The sequence below is a fragment of the Hippichthys cyanospilos genome, chromosome 17 (genome assembly GCF_059441005.1).
Source record: "Hippichthys cyanospilos isolate Australia breed blue-spotted pipefish chromosome 17, RoL_Hcya_1.0, whole genome shotgun sequence".
NCBI lineage: Eukaryota > Metazoa > Chordata > Actinopteri > Syngnathiformes > Syngnathidae > Hippichthys > Hippichthys cyanospilos.
The window spans coordinates 5398861-5420705 of record NC_142385.1 but is presented as its reverse complement, the minus strand read 5'-3'; the positions used below and the strand labels follow the sequence as shown (position 1 = coordinate 5420705).

The 21845-nt window shown below is 37.6% G+C and overlaps 1 protein-coding gene across 1 annotated transcript; it reads left to right on the top strand.

Annotated features, from left to right (window-relative positions):
* Positions 1 to 12303: 12303 nt before the first annotated feature.
* LOC148409321 (urotensin-2 receptor) lies at positions 12304 to 16522 on the top strand. Its single transcript, XM_088439254.1, has 2 exons — positions 12304 to 13347; positions 16348 to 16522. The coding sequence occupies exons 1-2, from the start codon at positions 12416 to 12418 to the stop codon at positions 16475 to 16477; spliced, it is 1062 nt and encodes a 353-aa protein (XP_088295380.1). The 5' UTR covers positions 12304 to 12415; the 3' UTR covers positions 16478 to 16522.
* The last annotated feature ends 5323 nt before the right edge of the window (positions 16523 to 21845 follow it).

Sequence of the window (21845 nt, the reverse complement as noted above, 5' to 3'; positions counted from 1 at the left end):
CCCAAGTGAAAATGGGAAAATCAGGATCAAATTGATGTGGTGTAAATAAAGCCGCTGTGCAAGATAAGTACTTAAAAGGGACAAGGCTTCAACCCTGTGGATCCTTGGGAGAAAAAGGATGCAATTGATGATCAGAAAAGCATGATAAAATTGGTGTGGAGGAAATACAGCTGTTGTGTAATGTAAGTTCTCAAAGCAGGCAAGTTAAATCACTTGAAAAATTGTTTGATGACGAGAAGAGCATAATAAAATTAATTGATGTGGAGGTAATGAAGCTGTTGTGTCATACAATCAACTTCCTCTGCCTTTTGTTCCTCTCCAGCTGTTTTGTGCTTTCTCATTAAGTGTGAAGTTTATTTAAACCCCCAGTTTGCAGTGAGTTAGTTGTCGGGTCTTTCTCCATGTTGCTGCGTTTTTTTGTGCCCTAATTCTTCTACTTCCTTGTCGCTGTTACCCTGTGAGTTTGGTTTCTGTTTCAAGTTTGGTTTGTTTCTTTACCTTAGTTCTGTATTAAATGTTCATTTTTTTTAGCCTTTCAATCTCCTGGTTCCCTTGCTTTTTTTGGGTCCACTACCTTCATCAGTGTCACCCAGCGTGCCCGAGCATGACATAATCAAATTCAAGTGCAGCAAATAATGTTATTGTGCGATGAAAGTCCTCAAAAACAAACAACAAAATAATCCTGTTTAATTAAAGTGCAGCAAATAAAGTTATTGTTCGATGAAAGTCTTCAAAAACAAACAACAAAAGAATCCGGTTTAATTAACAACTGACACTCACTTGATGATGCGAAAAGCATGACACAATTGACATGGAGTAAATGAATCTAGGGCAAGTCCTCAATCAAAGCCAACACAACAGGCCTTTGAAATTATTTGAGCAATTAGCTCTAAATTATATGGAAATCATAATAAAATTGATGAGGATAAAAAGCTCTTGTGCAATGTAAGTCTACAGAAATAAACAACAAAACAATCCTGTTAAATCATTTGAACAAAAAACACACGCCTGATGATATGAAACGTATACTAGAATCGACAGAGTAAAAAGAAGCTGCTGTGCAAGTTAAGTCTTCCAAAACAACACAAAACTCCTGTTAAACCATTTGAAAATGTAGCACCCAATTGTGGATGTGGAAAGTGTGATAAAAATTGACATGTATTAAATTGATATGTAGTGAATCAGGGGTGCCAAACTCATTTTTTTATCAAAGACCACATTGTAGTTATAGTTTCTGTTGGAGGACCGTGAAGTCAAATATTAAGTACATTCATCACATATTTATACATTTTGAAATCAGAGGCCACAATTAAACTATTAAAATGGGAGATTGATTTAAAAAAAAAAGATTAACTTGAAGACAACCTAATAATGTGGTATTTTAGCAAGAAACTTGTATATCATAATTAGCATTTCGCAGGTCACATAAAATGATGTGGCAGGCCGGGTCCAGCCCCCGGGCCTTGCGTTTGACACCTGTTTGGTAAATGAAGCTGTTTACTTTGTACAACAGGTTTCATTTACATTTACAGAAAAAAAATGTCATGCACAAATCCTGTTAAAACATTTGAGTGTGATCAAACTGAAATGAAGTAAATGAAGGCGTTGTCTAAGATGTTCCCAAAAACAAGCAATTGCCGATTACAATTGCCAATTTGAAAAGCCTGATAATATCACACAGAGTCGTGATGTCAATGAGTATTTCTACCGACATGAATACTACTATTAAAAGTAACTGAGAGGAGTCATTTTACTCCAACAACTGTATTACATCATGTTTTCATTGTGATATGCCGGTAAAAGCAACACTCATTCATCATTCCTTACTGTTTCAACACAGAAGAAATGTCTCATATCGCTTTCGCAAGAGTGCTACGAGAAACGCTTGAGCTTCAATCCTTGACTAAAATAACAGAAGCCTAAATAGTACACCAAAACAAACTTTCACTTTTCTGTAAATGAGAAAACTAATAAAATGTGGGGTCTTTTTCAGCATTGTAAGCCCCCTGACAAAGAGTTATTGCTCTATTGATCCATCTATTCCCATAGCCCTCAGTGGTAATAACCTCAAGTTACTTTGACAATAACATTTATACTATTTGTGTCGAAACGAATCACTTCTTGCTTTCAACTCACACTTGAGACTCCTTAAATTGCACAACAGAGACGTAAACATTTTATCCATCCATCCATTTTCTATATCGCTTGTCCTCATTAGGGTCGCTTGTGAGTTGGAGCCCAAATTCTCAAAAGAATGGAAGAGTGTGCAAACACCACACCAGGGAGACTAAAGCTGAGAATCTGAAAGAAATTCATTTCAGATTTAGAACCATGAGTCTCCACTCAACTACAGTATATGCACACGCATAATTACTGTAGTTGACCTCGCGTATAAGTTGCCCCTCTTGTTTATTTCAGAATTGGGTGAAAAACATGAGTGTAAGTCTACCCCTGACTTTATGGCTGTCCAATTAAAACAAATGGTGTGCGTTCTTAAAATGACAAAATTACAGTACTTTTAGATGCATTTCTTCATCGTATATTGAAAAATATACTGTTGCGGTTATGGAGGGAGGGGGTGGGGTGGAAATGAGACAAGTTTGAGGCAATGTGCACATGTGCATGGACGCAAATGCTGAAACTAATGTTGCAACAATAAAATTATTTGAAGTTTCAATGCTTTATTTTTTTTGACACATCTGAATATGAATTTGTCGAAAAGCCCTAAAAGTCAGCATCACTATCTGACAGGCCATATAGCTCCTTCCATTTAAGTCCTGGATGACTTCTCCTTCGTTCATCATTTCCATGGGTAGTCATCTTCAGACCTGTCCCAATTGTTTGAAATTGAGGTCTTCAGAGGTGATTTGCTCATCATCTTACATGGGACGTTCTTTACTCAAGTGACGACTGTTGTGAGATGGTTGGCCTTCGCTGTTTCTCCCCCCACCATCCATGCTGGCTTGTTCAAGTATACGTCTAAGGGCTGAAGGAGAGAAGTCAAGCCGCTTTTCCTTTTCATAATGCATCCAAGTTCGCTTAAAAAAAAATAAAATACACGCACTTTGTTGACAACAAAGAGGCAATTAGGTGACACTTAACGAAAGCCCATCTTTGCAATGTTCTGTTCGTAAACTCTATAAAACCTATGTCGAATTAGAGGCACATAAATCATCATTTTAAACTTCGTAAATGATATGATATAGCTTATTTCACATTCGAATTGATGTTATGCAAACGTATTCAAAAGTGGACACCCCCCAATATGGGAATTGAAAATGAAGAAAAAAAAACTTACAGAGACATGAGGTATCTTGGGTCAAACATTTAGGTTTGAAAGTCTTTTTCATCTGTCATTAGTAGGGATGGGACAACACACAGTTTCCATGAGACAAAAAAAATGTCACTAGATTGAGATATCTTTGTTTGTTCTCTCGAGAACAAAATGAGGCTAGATTTTGGCAAAATTCGTAATAGAAAATATTGCCCAATATAAATGTTTGGGTTTTATTTTTATAAAGCTGACTGCAAGAAAAGTAACAATTTATGCAAATGCTAATTATTTGCAAATTAACCCTTTCTGGACTTTTTTTTTTTCCAAAGACACAAAGTGACATCAGACATACCGAAGACACATTTGACTCAGCCTGGTATGCTCAAATAGTGGTAAGTGGCAAAAGCAACTGTGCCGGGATGTCAGCAGTTTTTGAGTGTGCCGTTTTGATTTACATCTATTAATCTTAATCTGACTGCCCTCAGGGCATTCGAGCGCTGCTAGATAGCAGCTAAATTATGCTAGAGGCTCAAGACTGACAACAAGAGCTATTTAATTACATGTCAGTGTAATTATATCATTTCTTTTAGTTCCCTGAATTGGTAATTGAAGGTGGTTTTAGAACAGCATCGTGTTGTCATGATCGTGACTCACTCCGGAAGGAAGGAGCACTTTCTGCAATAGAGAGAGTTGACACCCATGCTTTCGACATGCTTCCAGGAAGAAGTTCAAAATAAAAGGGTTCGATTGCAATCGTGTCTATTCATCATTTGCTATGGTAAGGTTTATTTTTGAAGCGTTGACTGGCCTTCTTACCATGTTTAGCATCGTGTGTTACTGTCATGCAGCGTATTCTGCCGTGTATCCCATTAAACTTGTAGCCCAAATGAATACTGTACTGGATTTCTGAGTACAAATTGAGTTTTGTTTGCCTTTTTCTACTATCTTATTATGGGGCTGAATTACAACCATAAAACTCAAAACAGTCCATTTTTCACACTTCTGTGTTTTAATAATATCAATTAAAATGCAAAATAAGTCATCTCGTGACCTTTTTAAGGCTTAAAAAATACAGACCTGCAATTTATTATAGTATGCATCCATTTTAGAGCGTTTGCACAAAATTTTGCGAAAAATGCACTTTCGTCAAGCGTCTTCTAGTTGCGTTTTTGTTGTCAACAACAAGGCTGCGAGGCTAATTTTTTGGCAGACTTTGACATATTATGAAAAGGAAACTACGGCTTGACTTCTCTCCTCCAGCCCTTAGATATGTGCTTGAATGCTTGAACAAGCCAGCATGGATGTCGGCAGGTGGGGCGGGGGGGGGGGGGGGGGGGGGGGGGTAGCGAAGGGCAACGTTCCACGCTCTGATCTCACAACAGTCATCATTTGGGTAAAAGAACATCCCAAGTAAGATGATCAGCAAATCATCTTCAAAGACTTCCATTTCAAACAAACTGGATGCTTTCAAAGATGACTACCTGTGGAAGAGTAACTCAGGATGTTTGAACAATTGATGAGGAGATAGGAGAGAAGGTCCATGTTTTAAATGGGAGGAGCTATTTGGCGTCTCAAATAGCGATGATGATTTAAGGGCTTTTCGACAAATTATTATTCAGCTGTGTCAAAAAAAAGAGCAATGAAACTTAAAACCATTTTATTGTTGCAACACTAGTTTCAGCATTTGCATCCACATTGCCTCGCGCTTGTCTCATTTCCGTCCCCCTGCATCCCTCCCAAAACCGCAAAAAATGTTAATATACAATGAAGAAATGAGTCTAAAAACGCCATAATTTCATCATTTTAACAACACGCCCCATGTGTTATAATTGGACAGCCACTAAAATAGACTTATAATCATGTTTTTGTCAAATTCACCCAAATTGAGGTACCAAAAAGGAGGAGGGGGTGACTTATAAGCGATGTCGACTTATACTCGGAGAAATAAAGCAGTTCTCGTTCACAAGGTCATCATATGAGATCTCCATCCAATCCCTTGTCATTAGCTAACAACTACTGGCACTTAAATGCACTCACAAAAGAAAAAATATATATATATTAAGCAATTTCAATTGACTCAACTCAGCAGATATTTCACCTTGGGGTGAAATGAGTATGAGATTAATTGACTTTCAAACCAATGCCTTGTGTAAAGATTATGATCTCTTAAGAAGCTGACAAAGTAATATTGAAAAGGTTCACATGTGCTGAAAAGCAGCACAAAGGATTACGGTACATCATTTTTCTTTACCTTCTGGAACTATTATGGTAGTGATTGCCTACCTTTAGCAGGGTCAGTTCTGCCGTCTAACCAATGACAGCTTCTTATGGAAACATAATTAGCTCCTATCATTTCTCTGAAATATTTTTAGCTCCTTTCCATATGATACACAATTTGGATGAGTTTGTCATTGTGAAATCCATGCAGCATGCCTATAACACTGTAATCAATTAGGTTATTGTATCAGGTGCACTGCTGGGTATTTGGGCCACCTCTATCTAGTCATCCATTTTCTCCAATGTCACTTGTCCTCATTAGTGTCAAGCGTAAGATGGAGCCTCAAAAATATGGAATGAATTTTTTTATTCAGCTTCTTGTTTGGGATTTTGAAGACGTTGGAATCGGTATCGTCTTGTACAGGTTTAAGGATTGAATGCCACAGGGTGAGGGCAAAGATAGCAAAGGCTCCAAGAATTGAAAAGTTGGCATCCGAGGAGCAGAAGCTTCAAGAGTAAGTGAAATTAAAGTATCATAAGGAGATTTAGATATTGATGTGAATTGCTGTCTTGCATAGTTTTCTCCCAGGCGATGTGTAGTGCTACACCATTACAATAGAAAAAAATGCGCTGGAAGCATTTTTTTTTCTTTTTAGTCAATTGCTGTCCCCCCCCTAAAAACGAACTTCAACAGCATAAATATTTTAAAAAGCTATTTCACTAAACAGAATAAGAATTAGTTTATAAGCAGAAAATGAATGAATAATACAACCTTACAATTCAATGTTAATCATATTCATATGTGCATATATGAACAGCAGACTGATGGAGATCTGGTTTAACTCAAAACTCATTACATTTGACAAAGCAAGGGAAACTGTTACAGGCAGTGGTATTAGAGCTTTGTTAATGTGCTCACCGAGAAAAAACTAATTATCTCGATTGTTCAAATGTATTGTTCGACAAATCTCTTGCAGTGTGAAAGGCGACACAAGTCTTAAAATACAAAAACACTTTCAAAGTAATTCCCTCAAGTAAGGACTATCTGACTGTATGCATTATATGAATTGCCAGTGCTTGAAATGAAACGCCAAAATCAGTCAGTTTTCTCAGTTTAAGATGGAAACAGAGGTTTTTTCAGTCAATGACAAGGATCCTCAAGGTAATCTGAAGTCAGGTCCAACATCAAACCACAAAAACCTTTTCTGCAACTGCTGAAAATGAGAATGGAACTGCTTCAATTAGATGGCAAGAAAGTCAGCTGTTTTCACTCCCACACCGGCGCAAACACCCATTTCTAACTGTGTGCCTCTGGAAAAATATACCAAAAGAAAAAGACTTCCATCCATGCGCACAGTTAGACGGCTTTTTGCACTATATTTGTATTGGGCACAAGAATAGGGCCCAGAGAGTTAAACACCAGGCTTCCAAAATAACAACGTTGGGTGTGCTCATTTCCCTGCCTCGACTCAAGCCATGTAAACCAGAGGTCCTCAACCGCCAGTCTGCAGCCTGGTACTAATCCATGGTCCATGGATCAACAGGTACCAGGCCGCATGGGCCAAATCCTAAATAATGAGGTTTTGGAACTGATATAGTTTATCCTTCAACAGTTCATTCATTTGTGCTTTGTTTAGCTTGATGTTTGTTTTTGGTGCCGCCTCTGGCCGCTGTTGATATTACATTTTGTATTGAGGTGGGGTAGTGTGGTAGCAATTGAGAACTGGTGATGACGCACACGTTGTTCCGTCTCTCTGTGAAATCTGGCCCATGAGTGTCTGTATGGTGTACTTTCTTTGTAACATGCTAGCATATTCTAGTTCTTATCTTCAGCATGTTATCTAGTGCTGCCTAGTTTAGCTTGTTAGCCTTTTCGTTTGTCCCAGGTATTTATTTATATATGTTAGCATATGCAAAGGTTTTGCCTGGACAGATACATTATTATATTTACATATGTAATATATTATTATGTGATTGATTGAATCAATGTAAGTTGTGTACATTTTTGTACATATTGAGGCAGTAGCCTCAAAAGTATTTTCGAGACTCGAGCAAGCTGATAGCTCCCATTAGTTTCTTGTTGATTGGGCACTTGATATTTGCCATTCGAAGCATTGACCGGTCCATGGCGATAAAAAGCTTGAGCACCTCTGACGGAGACCATGTGGCTCGCCTGTGCTGAATTTCAATTACATGAGAGGAGCTGCTTCAATTGGCTGGCAAGAAAGTTAGCTGTGTTCACTCTCACAACGACGCAAACACCCATTTCTAACAGTGTGCCTCTGCAAAAATAGTCCAAAAGAAAGAAAATTCCACCCATGCGCTAGCTCTGGGTTAGACTTGGGCAAAATATAGGGCCCAGAGAATTAAACAGACTTATGTTTCTTAAATGAGCAACTTCTCGAGACCTCCGCAAGTAAAGGTCTGTGCCTCCATAAAGAAGAAAATGCCCTTCACGGCTCATTAAAAAGCTATGACTGCCGTGGCATAATCATTATTCCAGGACCACCAGCCTGGTTGATATATCTGTGTGAGTCAGCCTTGTCATCAAGTATAAGCCCAAAAATGCATGCAAAAGTGCATGCATATACTTATGTTAGTGATTACAATTTTCTTTGAATACATTATTTTTTGAATGTATTAATATGCACACATACAATACAGACCCAATATTTGGGCACATTTCTTTCAATGCGTGTTCTTTATATTCATGAATATTTAGAACATCGCTGATTCTCACTGAAGAAATTAAAACTACAAAAGAATGGTATAAACTTAGCCAAAACAAGTGAAATAACTAATTTTATATTTCAAAATAACCACCCTTTGCACACATTACTGCTTTGTTCACTCTTTGCATTCTCTTGATGAGCTTCAAGAGGTAGTCACCTGAAATGGGTTTCACTTCAGTTCTTATGTTTTATGTAGTTAGTGAATGTTGTCACTTTATCAATGGGGCTGAGATCATCTGCTGTGTTGTGCAGAAGTCAGTCCTATTGGACAACTGTCAAAATCCATATTATCGACGGTGTACTGTTAAAATTCGTACGATGGCAAGAACCAATCAGGTTACTAAAGGGAAATGTGTGGCCATCATTACTTAAGGAAATTGACTGAGAAAGTGTGTACAAATGTTTGGCATGTATTGTATGTCTATTTTAGCTTTTTAAAACTGTGAAAGAATACAGGAAATATTTCGGGATAGTTGTCCAAGAATTTGACGTCATTAGATATGTCGGGATTGTGTTAATTTAGATTTCTGGAAATCTTTCTAGGTTTAGTTCTATATTTTATTGACATTACTATATACTGTAAAAATATTATTACTATTTATTCTCTGCCACATAGTATGAAACAAAGCCACTATTTCCCTATTGCCCTGTGCAATGAATAAAAATGAGTAGGTTCATTCCACTTAGTCTGTTAAATAATATGATTACATTTTTTTTTATTTTTTTTGCTAAAATTCTCATATTGTGCCATAAGTGTCATGTCTTCATTGATTTGTTTGGACCAGGGATGGACAAGTTAAACAATGTTGAGGGCCAATTTTACTAATGAAGAGACGGCATCTGACACAGAACTGAGTTACTTGTATCCGCATCATTAAATCATTTCCAATGAGATGACAAACCAGCCAAATTGTGTTTATCTCAGTATTTAATCTGAATATAATACCACACAGACGGTTTATTCCCTAATTCAAGCTTTCAACAAGTATGCAATAAAACATCAAATTGACAACCAGAATATGTGCACAGGATTAGAAGACATCCATTTGTAGTTATTCTGAAGAAAAAAATGATTTTGGATTAAGCACCACCTTATGCCAATATTGAAATGGTAAATTTTCTTTAAAAAAAAAAAGAGCCAAATAAATGAAACATGAAGCAACGTACTGCTAAATTGTGTCATAGCCACTCTTGCAAAACATATGCCTTCATTTTGTTAACTTTTATAAGATAGCTAAGGTATATTTGGCTGAAAAAAATACTTCACAGGTGCTAAATCAAAGGATAAGCATTAACAAAAACATCTCGATTGCCAAAACATCTCGACCTTCAATATGCCATCCTGCCGTCCCTTCTAATTGCTTTCAAATGGGAGGTCGAGAGGCACAACCTGCAGATGTCAAATTTAGCCCATGTTGGGCTCATTTACTCCCATTAAAATTTGGAAAATGTGTCCATTTGGACAAATTGAGAACCTGATATTTTATCATGCGTTTCCCCTCAATTTTTTCCTCAATCCTTTCGACAGCAAGTCAGGAACAGGGTGCAGTAGAAAGTTTTGTTGTTGGGACCCCAAAACCACCAGGGAGGGGTTAGCCAACAACTTATGATATTTGCAAGCTTTTCAACACTTCGGCAGGTAGTTTAGCCTTACTCCCATAATGCTCTTGCTATGCTTTGTGGGACTTGTAGTTGACCAAAGGCTTTGATCCAGGAGCTAAATGTTGCAAGAAAGCTTTCATATTGCTGCAGGGAAGCATTTTATTTCATGCAACGCATAACATTATATATGAAAATTCCCTTCTGCAAAATCTGCAGCATTGAATACAGTACTTGTTTTTTTTTTTTTTTCTCACAAAATCAAAAGTCTTCACAATGAAACAGCCTTGGGGTATATACAGTATAAGTAAATATACTTTGTACATGTATATGGAAAGGGCCGATGCCACTAAACATTTTGAGGGAGTTGAAAATAACAATATATTTATATTTGACGATGTTTTGACCCTTTTAAAATCAGCCCAAATTGGGTGATAATAGAGCCAGATTCGTGAAAAATCCCCGGACACCCAGGCTATTTAGCCTCACACACTCTGATGTGTGTTGAATTCAGAAGGCACGCGGTATCTTGGTGTTAATGTCACATTTCCAAGTGAAATAGTTTTGGATTTGAATAGCACCAAATTATTAAAGACTGTGCAGAATCATAAAACTAGAATGTCAAACTTACCATTACCCCTAAGGGGGAGGCAGAGGATCTTAAAATGGACACACTCCCGAGATTAGCTTCTCGTTTTTCCGCTATCCCATTAATAATTCCTCAGAAACGCAAGGGAAAATCTTAACAATTATATTCTCACAAAAAAATAGAACTAGTAGTCTACAAAGAATGTTTGTCCCATTATATTCTCGCAAAAAAATAGAACTAGTAGTCTACAAAGAATGTTTGTCCCTTGGAAAATGAGTGGATTAGTGATCCAGATGTTTACGCATATTATTTAGCATGTATTGGTGTAAACCCAGTATCCTGGGCATACAAGACAGATGTTGTTTGATGGAAATGGCGTTAAGAGTGAAAAACTGTATATATGTCTCCTTAGCTCATTTTTAGCATCACATTAAAAAGATCTCATCATATTCCTGTTTGAAACAGCTGAAGCATATATAAACATCTTGCTATTAATGGTTGAATTCGCTCCTGTCTTGGAATAATTATTTATGACTGACAAGGAAGTGATTAACAATGATGCATGGATAGATAAAAATGTTGCTGAGGTGGAGCACATACATACAAGTGATAGAGAACTGTTACATTTTCATGAGCTTAGTCAGGAGTTAATCAGGGGCACTTTAGTGTCAGATGTGTGCAGAATCTCATTTAAAAGGAATTTGATGATGCACTAGCATCACTACAATTGTCCTTTCCTGTCCTGTTGTGTGTGTTCCTCATTCTTCACAGGTTGTGTCTTTTCTTCGCAGATAAGAGTGTGACTCCAATGTTATAGTAAAAGTAGTATGGCTATTTTGTTGATGTTGTGGTTGTCCCTTACAATTCTGTTGTCTTCAATCAAGTGTCTCTGTCTTCCTCTCAAAAAAGCTTGTTGTGTCATGCTCACAATACAAACAACCTGAGATTGAGTCGGACTCCCTTGATGTACAGAAAAAGAAGAGAAAAAAATGACTTATCCAGCATAAGCTAGGGTTGTGTAAACAGTTTATATCCTAAAAAAATGGTTAAATATAAATACATAAACATGAAATATTTTACAAATTTGGAATATGGGCGGTCAGCAAAATTGAAACAGGCATAAGCATAAAAAGTTGTTGTAATGAATAAATAAACAACTGCTGTGGCTCAGCGTGGCATGAATCATATTTATTCATTTTTCTCGTCTTCATCAGAGGTGAGCTGGGACGATATACTGTAGCTATTCCAGATGAGAAGCAAAGTAAACCCATAGGTTATCAATCTCAGAGCAAAAGTACAGCCATCCAGCCTCTTCTTCTCAGGCTAGTTTAGAATATTCAATTAACCTGTTAGGGGAAGCAAGAACTCCACATAGGAATGAGCTGAGATTCGAATCCAGTACATCTGTAAGACAGACATATCAACAACAATGCCAATGTGTACCCCACCAATTATAGCTATTTATTTCTCATACATTTTAGCAGAAACTCAAAATAAAATGGCAAATTTTCTTTTGCATTTTTTTATTAAAGATTGACTAGCTCGTTTTATCTTCCTATTTTTATGAACTGTCCTTTCAAATTAAACGCGTTGCTAAAAATAGACGAATGATACATTATGCGATGTAGTCGTTGAAAATTAGAATGTAAAGTGATGTTGCAATTAATTTTCTTGTAATGTAGTCTTTTATATTATACACATATATTATATTCACTTTTATTATGAGGATAACCTCTAAAGTTTGCGTGAATCCCGTATTAGAGTGTGCACGTGTGCCTAATATTATGGTCAACGAATTGTTGCCAGACGGAGCTTCGTTACGAGAGTTATGGTGATGACGTCAAGAGTAAAACTGCAGTGCACATGCCGCTGCGATCTTGCGGGCTGATAGAAGCGGCGGCAGACAGCCTGCGTGAACAAGCGCATCTTTCCGAAAACTTCTATACGGCGACGCACTCGGTTGACTCGTTTGATCGAGGGAAGAAAAAGAAAAGAAAGGACAAGATGAGCAATAAGTCTTTTTTCAATACGGGTCCGCCGACGGCCGATGAGGAACTCGTCATCACTTCCACTTTTGGGACCCTCCTGTCCGTGGTGTACATCGTCGGAGTGTCCGGGAACGTGTACACGCTGGTGGTGATGTGCCACTCCATCCGCTTCGCAACGTCCATGTACATCTCCATCATCAACCTGGCTCTCGCGGACCTGCTATACCTGTCCACCATCCCGTTCGTGGTGTCCACCTACTTCCTGAAGGACTGGTACTTCGGCGACGTGGGCTGCCGCGTCCTGCTCAGCCTCGACCTCCTCACCATGCACGCCAGTATCTTCACGCTCACCGTCATGTGTTCCGAGCGCTACCTGGCCGTCACCAAGCCGCTGGACACGGCGCGTCGCTCCAAGAGTTACCGCAAGGCTCTGGCGTGGGGCGTGTGGATGCTCTCCTTGCTCCTCACCGTGCCCATGATGATCATGGTGGCCCAGACGAGCGCCAAATCGCCGGACGGGGCCGTGAAGAGGATGTGCGCACCCACGTGGGCGCCCGTGGCTTACAAAGTCTACGTGACGGTCCTGTTCGGGACCAGCATCATGGCTCCTGGCCTCATCATCGGATACCTGTACATCAAGCTGGCGCGCACCTATTTGGAGTCCCAGCGCAACTCGGTCGTGGGCAGAGGAGGCAAGCGCTCGCCCAAGCAAAAGGTTCTCCTCATGATATTCACCATCGTTTTGGTGTTCTGGGCGTGTTTCCTGCCCTTTTGGATCTGGCAGTTGCTGCCGCTGTACCACAGCAAGCCGCTGAGCTTGGCCTCGAGGACGCATACCTGCATCAACTACCTGGTGGCCAGCCTCACCTACAGCAACAGCTGCATTAACCCTTTCCTCTACACGCTGCTCACCAAGAACTACAGGGAGTACCTTAAGAACCGACACAAGTATGTATGGAAATACTTTTCTTTATTTGCACAAATTTTATTTACACTTTTCAACAGTGGCGTAGTGCGACTGATTTTCCGGGGCTGAAGCCCCCCCTAAATGATTTGGTTGTATTTTTAGTTTTTTTCCAAAAACTGACCTAATGTTTAATATAAAATGTAAAAATTATTTTATTAATCAGTTTTCTCCTTTTTCTTCAGGAGTCTCCTTCTTGTTACCCATTTTGTTCCATGAAAAATCTGTGCTTCTCAATTATTTTTTGTAAAGCTCCCCCCAGGGAAGAGAAAACATTTCACACACCCAACTCGCCATGGTGACTGTAAATAAGAGCATTATCTATAAGAATTGTATACCTGAAATTGTTTTCTTAACATGAAAAAAATAAAAAAAAAGCAATATAAATCAACTTTCGACAAATGTTGATTTTACTTTTAACAGTTTATACAAGCTACAGGTTAGTCTGAAACTGAAAAAAATTGCCTCAAAGTCCCTGAAATAAACAAAATGTGTCGATCCTGATGGAAACTGATTGAAACATTTTTGACCAAGCAAACAATTTTATGCCGGAAAAAAAAAAAAAATTAACCAATATATAATAATGAATGTAAATTGATTTGGAACATTAACATAGGAGTACCAATATCTTTAACATTTTAACTTGAAGAAAAAATGATATAATGTACTGATTTTTATTGTAAATCACATCAACCATGAATGGGATTTGGAAAACAAAACGTTTATAACTCTTGCAAAGATTTTGATAATGAGAGCACCACTGCATCACCTGGTGCTGTGTATACGCAATTACAATTCACACTGCAAAAACAAATCCACTGGGGAGCTGAAGTTTCACCCAGCTGGTGACAACATATTCAAATGACATTACAATCAATTACTTAAATAACTGTGACAATGATGTGGAAGAAAATGATCAAAATATTACACAAGGGTATTATTACTTTCATTGATTCAAAAGCTAATTGGGGAATATTTTTATTCAATCATTGAAAATGTAATAGTTGCAGCTTCAAAAGTATTTTGGAGTAAAGAGTAATTGAGCTGTGAGACAAAATGTCAAAAATATCATTCGACCATGGGCGGAGTCAGGACAGCATAATGAACCAATTTGTTAAAAACATAGTGTTGATATTTTTGTTTTTTTTAAACATCACCGAATCATCCAAAACCCTCGGCCAAAGTGGACATTTGGTTTCGTGGTTGCAAGTAACAAGTTTAAAATGGAGATTTGCATCATGGCACTACTTTTTCCTGCCAAAGACGCAGATACTGGTGATGTCAGAGGCAAAACTTCTTTCTGATTGGACAAAATTTTTCAACACTACTGCCGCCCAGCGATTTGGTATGCTCGTAAATGAATGAAATCACACTGTGCTGAATTTATGCAGCAGCAATTTAACCCTTTCACTCCAGATTTTTTTTTTTCAAAAGAAATAAAACTTATGACGTATATAACTTGTATATAAGTCTAGGATACTTGGAAAATTTGTCAATATTTTCGTTCTGCATTTTATTATAATAATAATAATAATAATAATAATAATAATAATAATGGTGGCTCGGTGGCACAGTGAATAGCACGTCTGTCTCACAGTTTAAGGAACCCGAGTTTAAATCTAGCTGGCTTTGACCTTCCTGTGTGGAGTTTGCATGTTCTCCCCAGCCTGCGTAGGTTCACTCCGGGCACTCCGGCTTCCTCCCACACTTCCAAAACATGCATAAAAGGTGAATTGGACATTCTAAATTGTCCTTAGGTGTGATTGAGTGTGTGAATGGTTGTCCGTCCCTGTGTGCCCTGCAATTGGCTGGCAACCAGTTGAGGGTGTCCCCCACCTACTGCCTGAAGTCAGCTGGGATAGGCACCAGCAAGCCTGCGACTCTTGTGAGGATAAGTAGATCTGGATGGATGGATGGATAATATAAATGTGCCAGTGAAGTCCAGAAATCAGTGTAATCTATTCCAACACACATATAATGCACATATTATCAATATATTTCCGCAGTGCTAGATGGTTCAAGGGAAATTGTACAACACAACCTACCTTGTTGAGTGGGCCCAGTACTGGCTTGTTATGTATAGAAAAGTTGTTAAATGTCACTAGAATGTGTTGATAGGTGTTTAATGAACCGCTGGGATAACATTTCATCTTATTGCTGCTATTACTATTGTTCTTTTTTTTTTTGAAAAGCTGTTGTACGCAATGTCCCAACGGGAGTGAAAGGGTTGAATAAACAAAGCAACGTGGACAGAGGTTTTTATTACACACAATGAGGGGGGCATTATGCGGGTTTAAATAAGACTGGTTATGGTTAGACAAGCCTTGAGTGAGATTTTAACTAGTTCCTAATAATGTTATGGTCTTGAAAGAAGAAGAGCATCCATGATTATGATTATATTAGATTTCAATGTTTTTACATTTCAAAATTCACCACTTTGGTAGAAAGTGAGCAACAGTTATTCATTAAACTGCACACTACTAGTATACTGAATACACTGAGAGAAAACAAAAACTTACCTTTTGGGCAGCCATGCTTAAAATGTTCTCAACTCATTCTCTCTAATACTCTTTCCAAAATATTAATATAAAATTAATTTTACATATTTTAATCATGCACATCCAAGTCATCGAGTAAATCCAATGGCTCCAAAATACATTTTGCATGTATGCTTGCAGTACACATGTCAATTAGTCCACAGTTTTTCCCTCAGTAATAGTGTTTGTACTTTCACACTATAGTTATTCTAGTAGGAAGTAGAAATGTAAAACAGAAGTGGAATCAAATGTTGTTAATGGTTGGACAGTTTTTTTTTAATTTAACAAAAGACAATACATTTCAGTAAATTCAATGCAACCCTTTTTTCAGTGTATGTGAATACTGTAATCATATTGTTTTCTTTTGTTCATTTGTATGCACATGTATTCATTTTTTTGTGTGTGTTTTCCCTTTTCATCCTGATAAAAAAATAAATAAAAAAACAGGAGCTTCTATAGGTACACATCATCATTTAAGCAGCGGCCACCTAGCTTGTATTCTTGGGGCAAGTCCGCATCCTCCAGCAACCAGTTCGAGTTCACGTCAGAGACGCTCGTCATGGGAACGTTCAAATGATGTGGGAGCCGGTCGGAAATGAAGTGGAGGCTTTTTAGGAAGCGCAAGAGGTAGGTGGAGAATCTACCACACTTGAAACATAGACCCAGTGTCAACTTGTTGTGAATTTTAGCTTGTTAGCCAGACCCATGCTCACCAAAGCTCACATTAGAAAATCTGAAAGGATAATACTGCTCAAACTAGTGGAATGGCTGTTCTGCAATGCATGGGCCTGTCTCCGTATTTTGCCAATTGGTGAGATAGGCGAACAGCAAGGACAGTCAAACCTATTTTAACTCAGGGGCCACAGAGGAAAAAGTATATTCAAGTGGACCGGACAGGTAAAATCATGATATACTTAAAAAGCGATTGGTATTAATTATAGGTACATTTTTGCTATACCCACCAGCCTGGTCCCAATTTCCCTAAAAAGCGCTGAACAACTATAAACATACTATTTGTAAAGTAAAATAACTTACTTTTGAGTGCACGACATATCCATATTTAGCATTTTTTCCCGTAAATTGAATTAAATTTTCTCTTTTTTCTGTTTGTTCATAAAAGACATTTAGTATAAAACACACAATAAGATAAAAAAAAAAATAGAAATACTATGAAGCACAAATATCCAGTGGAAGGAAAATGCCCCAATCAAAATAAGTGGTTGTACAACTTCGTTTCAAGGAGTACAGGGAAGTGCAAAGAAAATAAAGAGAATAAAATGATGTCACATCGAATATGAAAGCGCTGTGTGCTAACTGCTGAGCTGTAGATAAAGTTAAAAAGAAATTCAAAATTCTTATTTTTTCAACTCCTGCCCATTGTGAATCTCTTCGGGGTGATCAAAGGATTTTATCAGTGCTGAGCACGACGACGCTAATGCAAGTGAATTGTTCTACTTTCTGTCACTGAAGCGATCTGCAAGCTACCATAACTCCTCAAAAACAAGATTCTTTTTTCCCGAAAAACGAAGGCCTAATGCAGGGGTGGCCAAGTTCGGTCCTCAAGAGCCACAATCCAGCCTGTTTTCATTGTGTCTCTTCAACTAACACACCTGATTCAAATGATTAGCTCATCAGCATGCTTTGCACAATCCTGATAATGACGCTGATTTGACTCAGGTGTGTTGGTTGAAGAGATACATTGAAAACAGTCTGGATTGTGGCTCTTGAGGACCGAACTTGGCCACCCCTGGCCTAATGTATGAGTGCGTCCAATAAACGATAACTTGAGGATTCGATTTTTTTTTTTTTTTTTTTTTACACCATTCAAGGAAGATTCATCTATCAGCCACATAAGCCGGGTTTTGTTGCACAGATGTGCATTTTTACTTCGGCCATATTTTTGCCTAAAATAATTACCATAATGGGACGAGCTAGAGGGGGGAGATTTCAGCTGGCTGTTAGCATCAAGTGCCTGTTGCAGCTAACAGCAGCATGTGTTAGCTGAGGTTGTTATGGCATTATTTTCAATAAAAAAAAGCAAGCAGACTGAACCAATGTTAGTCCATCCTTGTTCACACACAGGAATATTACTAAAACCAAGGGGAAAAAGTTATGATTTCTCCAGCTGTTTCAGTTAAGAGTGCACCGGTTAGAACACACGGAAAAGTAAAGCTATTTGACTCATTTAATAATTGCAGTCTTTTGGCATATACACACAATCATAAACTTGGTGAAAAACGAATGCTGAACAACATTGAGCATTCATGGGAAAATGAACTCAAACCACGTCACGAGGAATTGGAAAAACAACTGCTTCGAGCGCAATCAACGTTACACTGGCGAGATGCTTACTGAACACTCACAATGTGGGAAATCTGAAACATGCTTAACTTAACACGCACCAAATATATAACTTACGGAAATGAACACAAGAAAAAGATGAGATTTATTTTGTTGTCGTTTGGAGCCATGGAGCGCCTCCAGATGGAAACAAAACAACAAAAATACAGCCAACCTCCTAGGGTCATGACAGTTGTTTTTGTCACAAAGTTGGAAAAATAGCATTAAGGGATGAAAAAACTCAGTATTTCATGTCGCAACATGAAATAAACGTTAACCAGTGACGCTGTAATATGGGGGTTCACTGTACTTCCAAATGTTTTCACTCTAGTTGGCAAACTTGTCAAAAATGTTAATTTTTTCTACTTTCTTAAATTACCTTTATAAGACAGGGTTCATTGCATTAAACACAGCTCACAATGTTGATGTGCAATATTTTATCAGGTTACAAACAGGCAAGCAATCTGTGCCGTGAAGTATTCCATTCTTACAGAACTATATTATTTAAGAATATTTGCCTTTTATTGATTAAATTAGATTTTTGTGAAAAAAGGCGAGCATTTTCGAGGGCTAATGATTCATTTGAGCACACAGGTTTTGAATGTGAAATACGATTATGTTGTATAAGCACATATCGAAGCCAGTACCATACATAATGACTACAGAAACCGAAACAATCCAATCATCATTGGTCTGTGGGGAAATTAGAGGCAGATACCTATTTGCTGAAAGTCTTTTAGCAATATTGTATTCATCCCAAACAAGAGCAAAAACTTCGGAGGAGTTCAAAATTGTTTTTTTTCAGAGCCTTTTCTATACACTTTCTATCATCCAAAAAGATTCAGGCAGCGAAAAACCTGTAACACAACCTGTTCAAGATGTTCTTTTTGGAAAATCCACAAATGCTCAAAATGACTCATGTCTCATGGAGGGCTCATATGGTTTTAATGAAAGAAGCTCATTTACTTTGATCTGCCTTATTAATGTACCAAGGTCTCAAAACAGCCATCTGTTCTTTTTAGCATCACAATGCTTGGACACAAAACAGACACTTGTTGCGCTAAGGTATTGGAACTTTTCAGACTGACAATTCTACAACCCAAACATAAAACCGGAATTTATATCGTTTGTGCATGGCTGCCTGAGCTCGGCTTTTAGCACATTTGAACTTCACTTTCCACTTCTGCGCCACTTAGTTGGAATTCATATAGATTTTTACACCGTGTTAGGAGTAATGCATTACAAATGTAATGTAATTACTATCATGCATTACTTTTTGCTGTAATGCGGTAGTGTAAGATTCAACATTGAAGAGTTATTGTTGGTATGCAGAGAACTTTGTTGAGGTCATTTATGTAAAGTTTTATTTTACTATTCCAGCTACCTAGGTATCATTTATAAGTCTACAGGAGCAATAATATTTATTTTGGGATCATTTTGAGCATGTAAGTTTACTTAGGTTTAGTTTAAGGTAATTCCAATGGATGTGTAATGAGTGTAATGAGCTACATTTAGAATTCCAAATCCATATTTCCATTACGTACATTATGTTTCCAGAATGTTGGTGGGAGTAATGTAAAAGTAATGCAATAGAAGTGTTGTGTATTAGCCATTGTTTATTGTCTGATTATTGCATAAGTGGTCACTGGGTCTTGAGGAATTATTTAAGCATATTTAAGCATAAGCATATTTAAGCGCAGGTATGTGAGCTGTACGGTGATGGGTGACGGGGAGATTATACAATTTTTCCCGCCACACAACACAAGCGCAAACACACAACGCTGACGCTAAACGCTATTCTCTAGATGCCCAATACTACACATAATAACCTTCATTTTGCACCATTCCACTCCCCTTTACTGTAGATATTTAGTCATCAGTATTCATCCCAGCCTCGAGTAGTATGGAAACAGTATAAATAGTAAATAATCTGGAAACATCACGAACAATAATCCTGGTCATCATTTACTTATCATTCAACCGTAGCGCGTAAAAAACATTGCCCATTCCGCACCCACCTGAGGGGCTAAAAAGGCCACTGGATTAGTCGCTAGATAGTATAATGTCTTATATTTCAAATACAGTAACATTATAATGTAACTAAATACTTTGGAATGACCGTAATAAGTAAAAAGTAATGCATTAGTTTTGAAGTAATTTGCCCAACACTGTTTATACATAAAATCCTAAGCAATGCTTGAAATGTGTGAATCACTATGATTCACAATAAAATCATACAGTACCACCTTGGGTAGTTAAACAGGATGTATATGCGTCTCATATGCCACCATATCTTTTTCATTTTACAATTACTATGGCTGAACTATAGATTCCTTGTTTTTGTTTCTATCTTGACATTGTCAGTGCATGCAAGATATTTTTATGCCAGCATATTTGCTAGGGTATGCTAGCGCTAACTGGTGCTGAATGTCGTCATAATCCTTAGAAAATGGAAGCTTAGCTGTTATTGTGGCTAATTTTTAAACACTTCTTTAATTTCTTAGTGAATAATTCATGAATCTAAATGAGAAAACACAAACACATGGAGGAGCTCTCCATTTAAATTCAAATAAGACTGAAATAAAAGAAGATGGGAAAAATGCATTGACAGAAGTGTGCCCTACTAATTGGAATATTATTTTCCCATTAACTTTGGTAACAAACTGGCCAATTGCAGCGAATAAACGTGGTAATAGGCTTTTCTGCAAGGGTCAGTTGATGGAAAAAGTCATGGTGGTACTCGCAATGATTATTTTAACATAATTGGATGTTGGACGTTACCAAGGCAACGGTGATGTGCTTCACGCCTCATTTGTTTACAAATACTTGATAAATGACATTCTAAAAACCCAATGTCCTAGATACACTTTAACTTTTGAGAGTGCGCACATGTCAAGTGCCACAAACTCATGAATAAATTCATTGTAACCTATATCCAAGTGCTTTGTGTACAACGACAGAGGCACACAAGTGGAAAAGAAGTCTCTTTCAATATGCTCACACTGTGTCACTTCTTTCTGGAAAGTGTATTTCATTGCAATTTCATATCATAGCAAAATATTGTTTGCATTACCTTATTTTCCTCTTCATATATAATGAGTACCTGGGAATTTTCGTGTATGACATTGGAGAACCTAAATCTGTTTTATGACAATAGTCACGGTAAATTAATAAAATAAGACCATGGTTTGGGGAAAAAAAAAACTGAATTTCAACTTACTTGACCCAGATGATCCGATTGTGTCAAGATTTGACAGAAATACCAATTTTCAGGGTCTAAACATGCATAAAAACTCATAACACTTAGAACACACCTAATGTTTGGGAAAATCACTATTTTATGAGTTTATTGTGTAACAAAAAAAACTCACTTGCACCTCCTACAAATTTTAACCCAGTTTTTAAGTTTCACTAAGATCTGTAAAAGTCAGAAGTTAATGTAATCGCCCAAAATTATTTAAAAAAAAATGAATGGGGGGGATGGGAATTTGGAAAATGATCAAATCTAAAAAAAAAAAAATAAAGTTTACATCTACAAACTGTGATCAATGTTATACATGCCCATTATAATTGCATTAGTTAAAATTAACCCCCTCTCCTGCATC

What these genes read in the sequence shown, in the direction of transcription:
- LOC148409321 (XM_088439254.1), top strand. Translation starts at nt 12,416, where the DNA reads ATGAGCAATAAGTCTTTTTTCAATACGGGTCCGCCGACGGCCGATGAG. An exon ending in TACCTTAAGAACCGACACAA is followed by an intron (nt 13,348 to 16,347) that starts GTATGTATGGAA and finishes ATAAAAAAACAG; the next exon opens with GAGCTTCTATAGGTACACAT.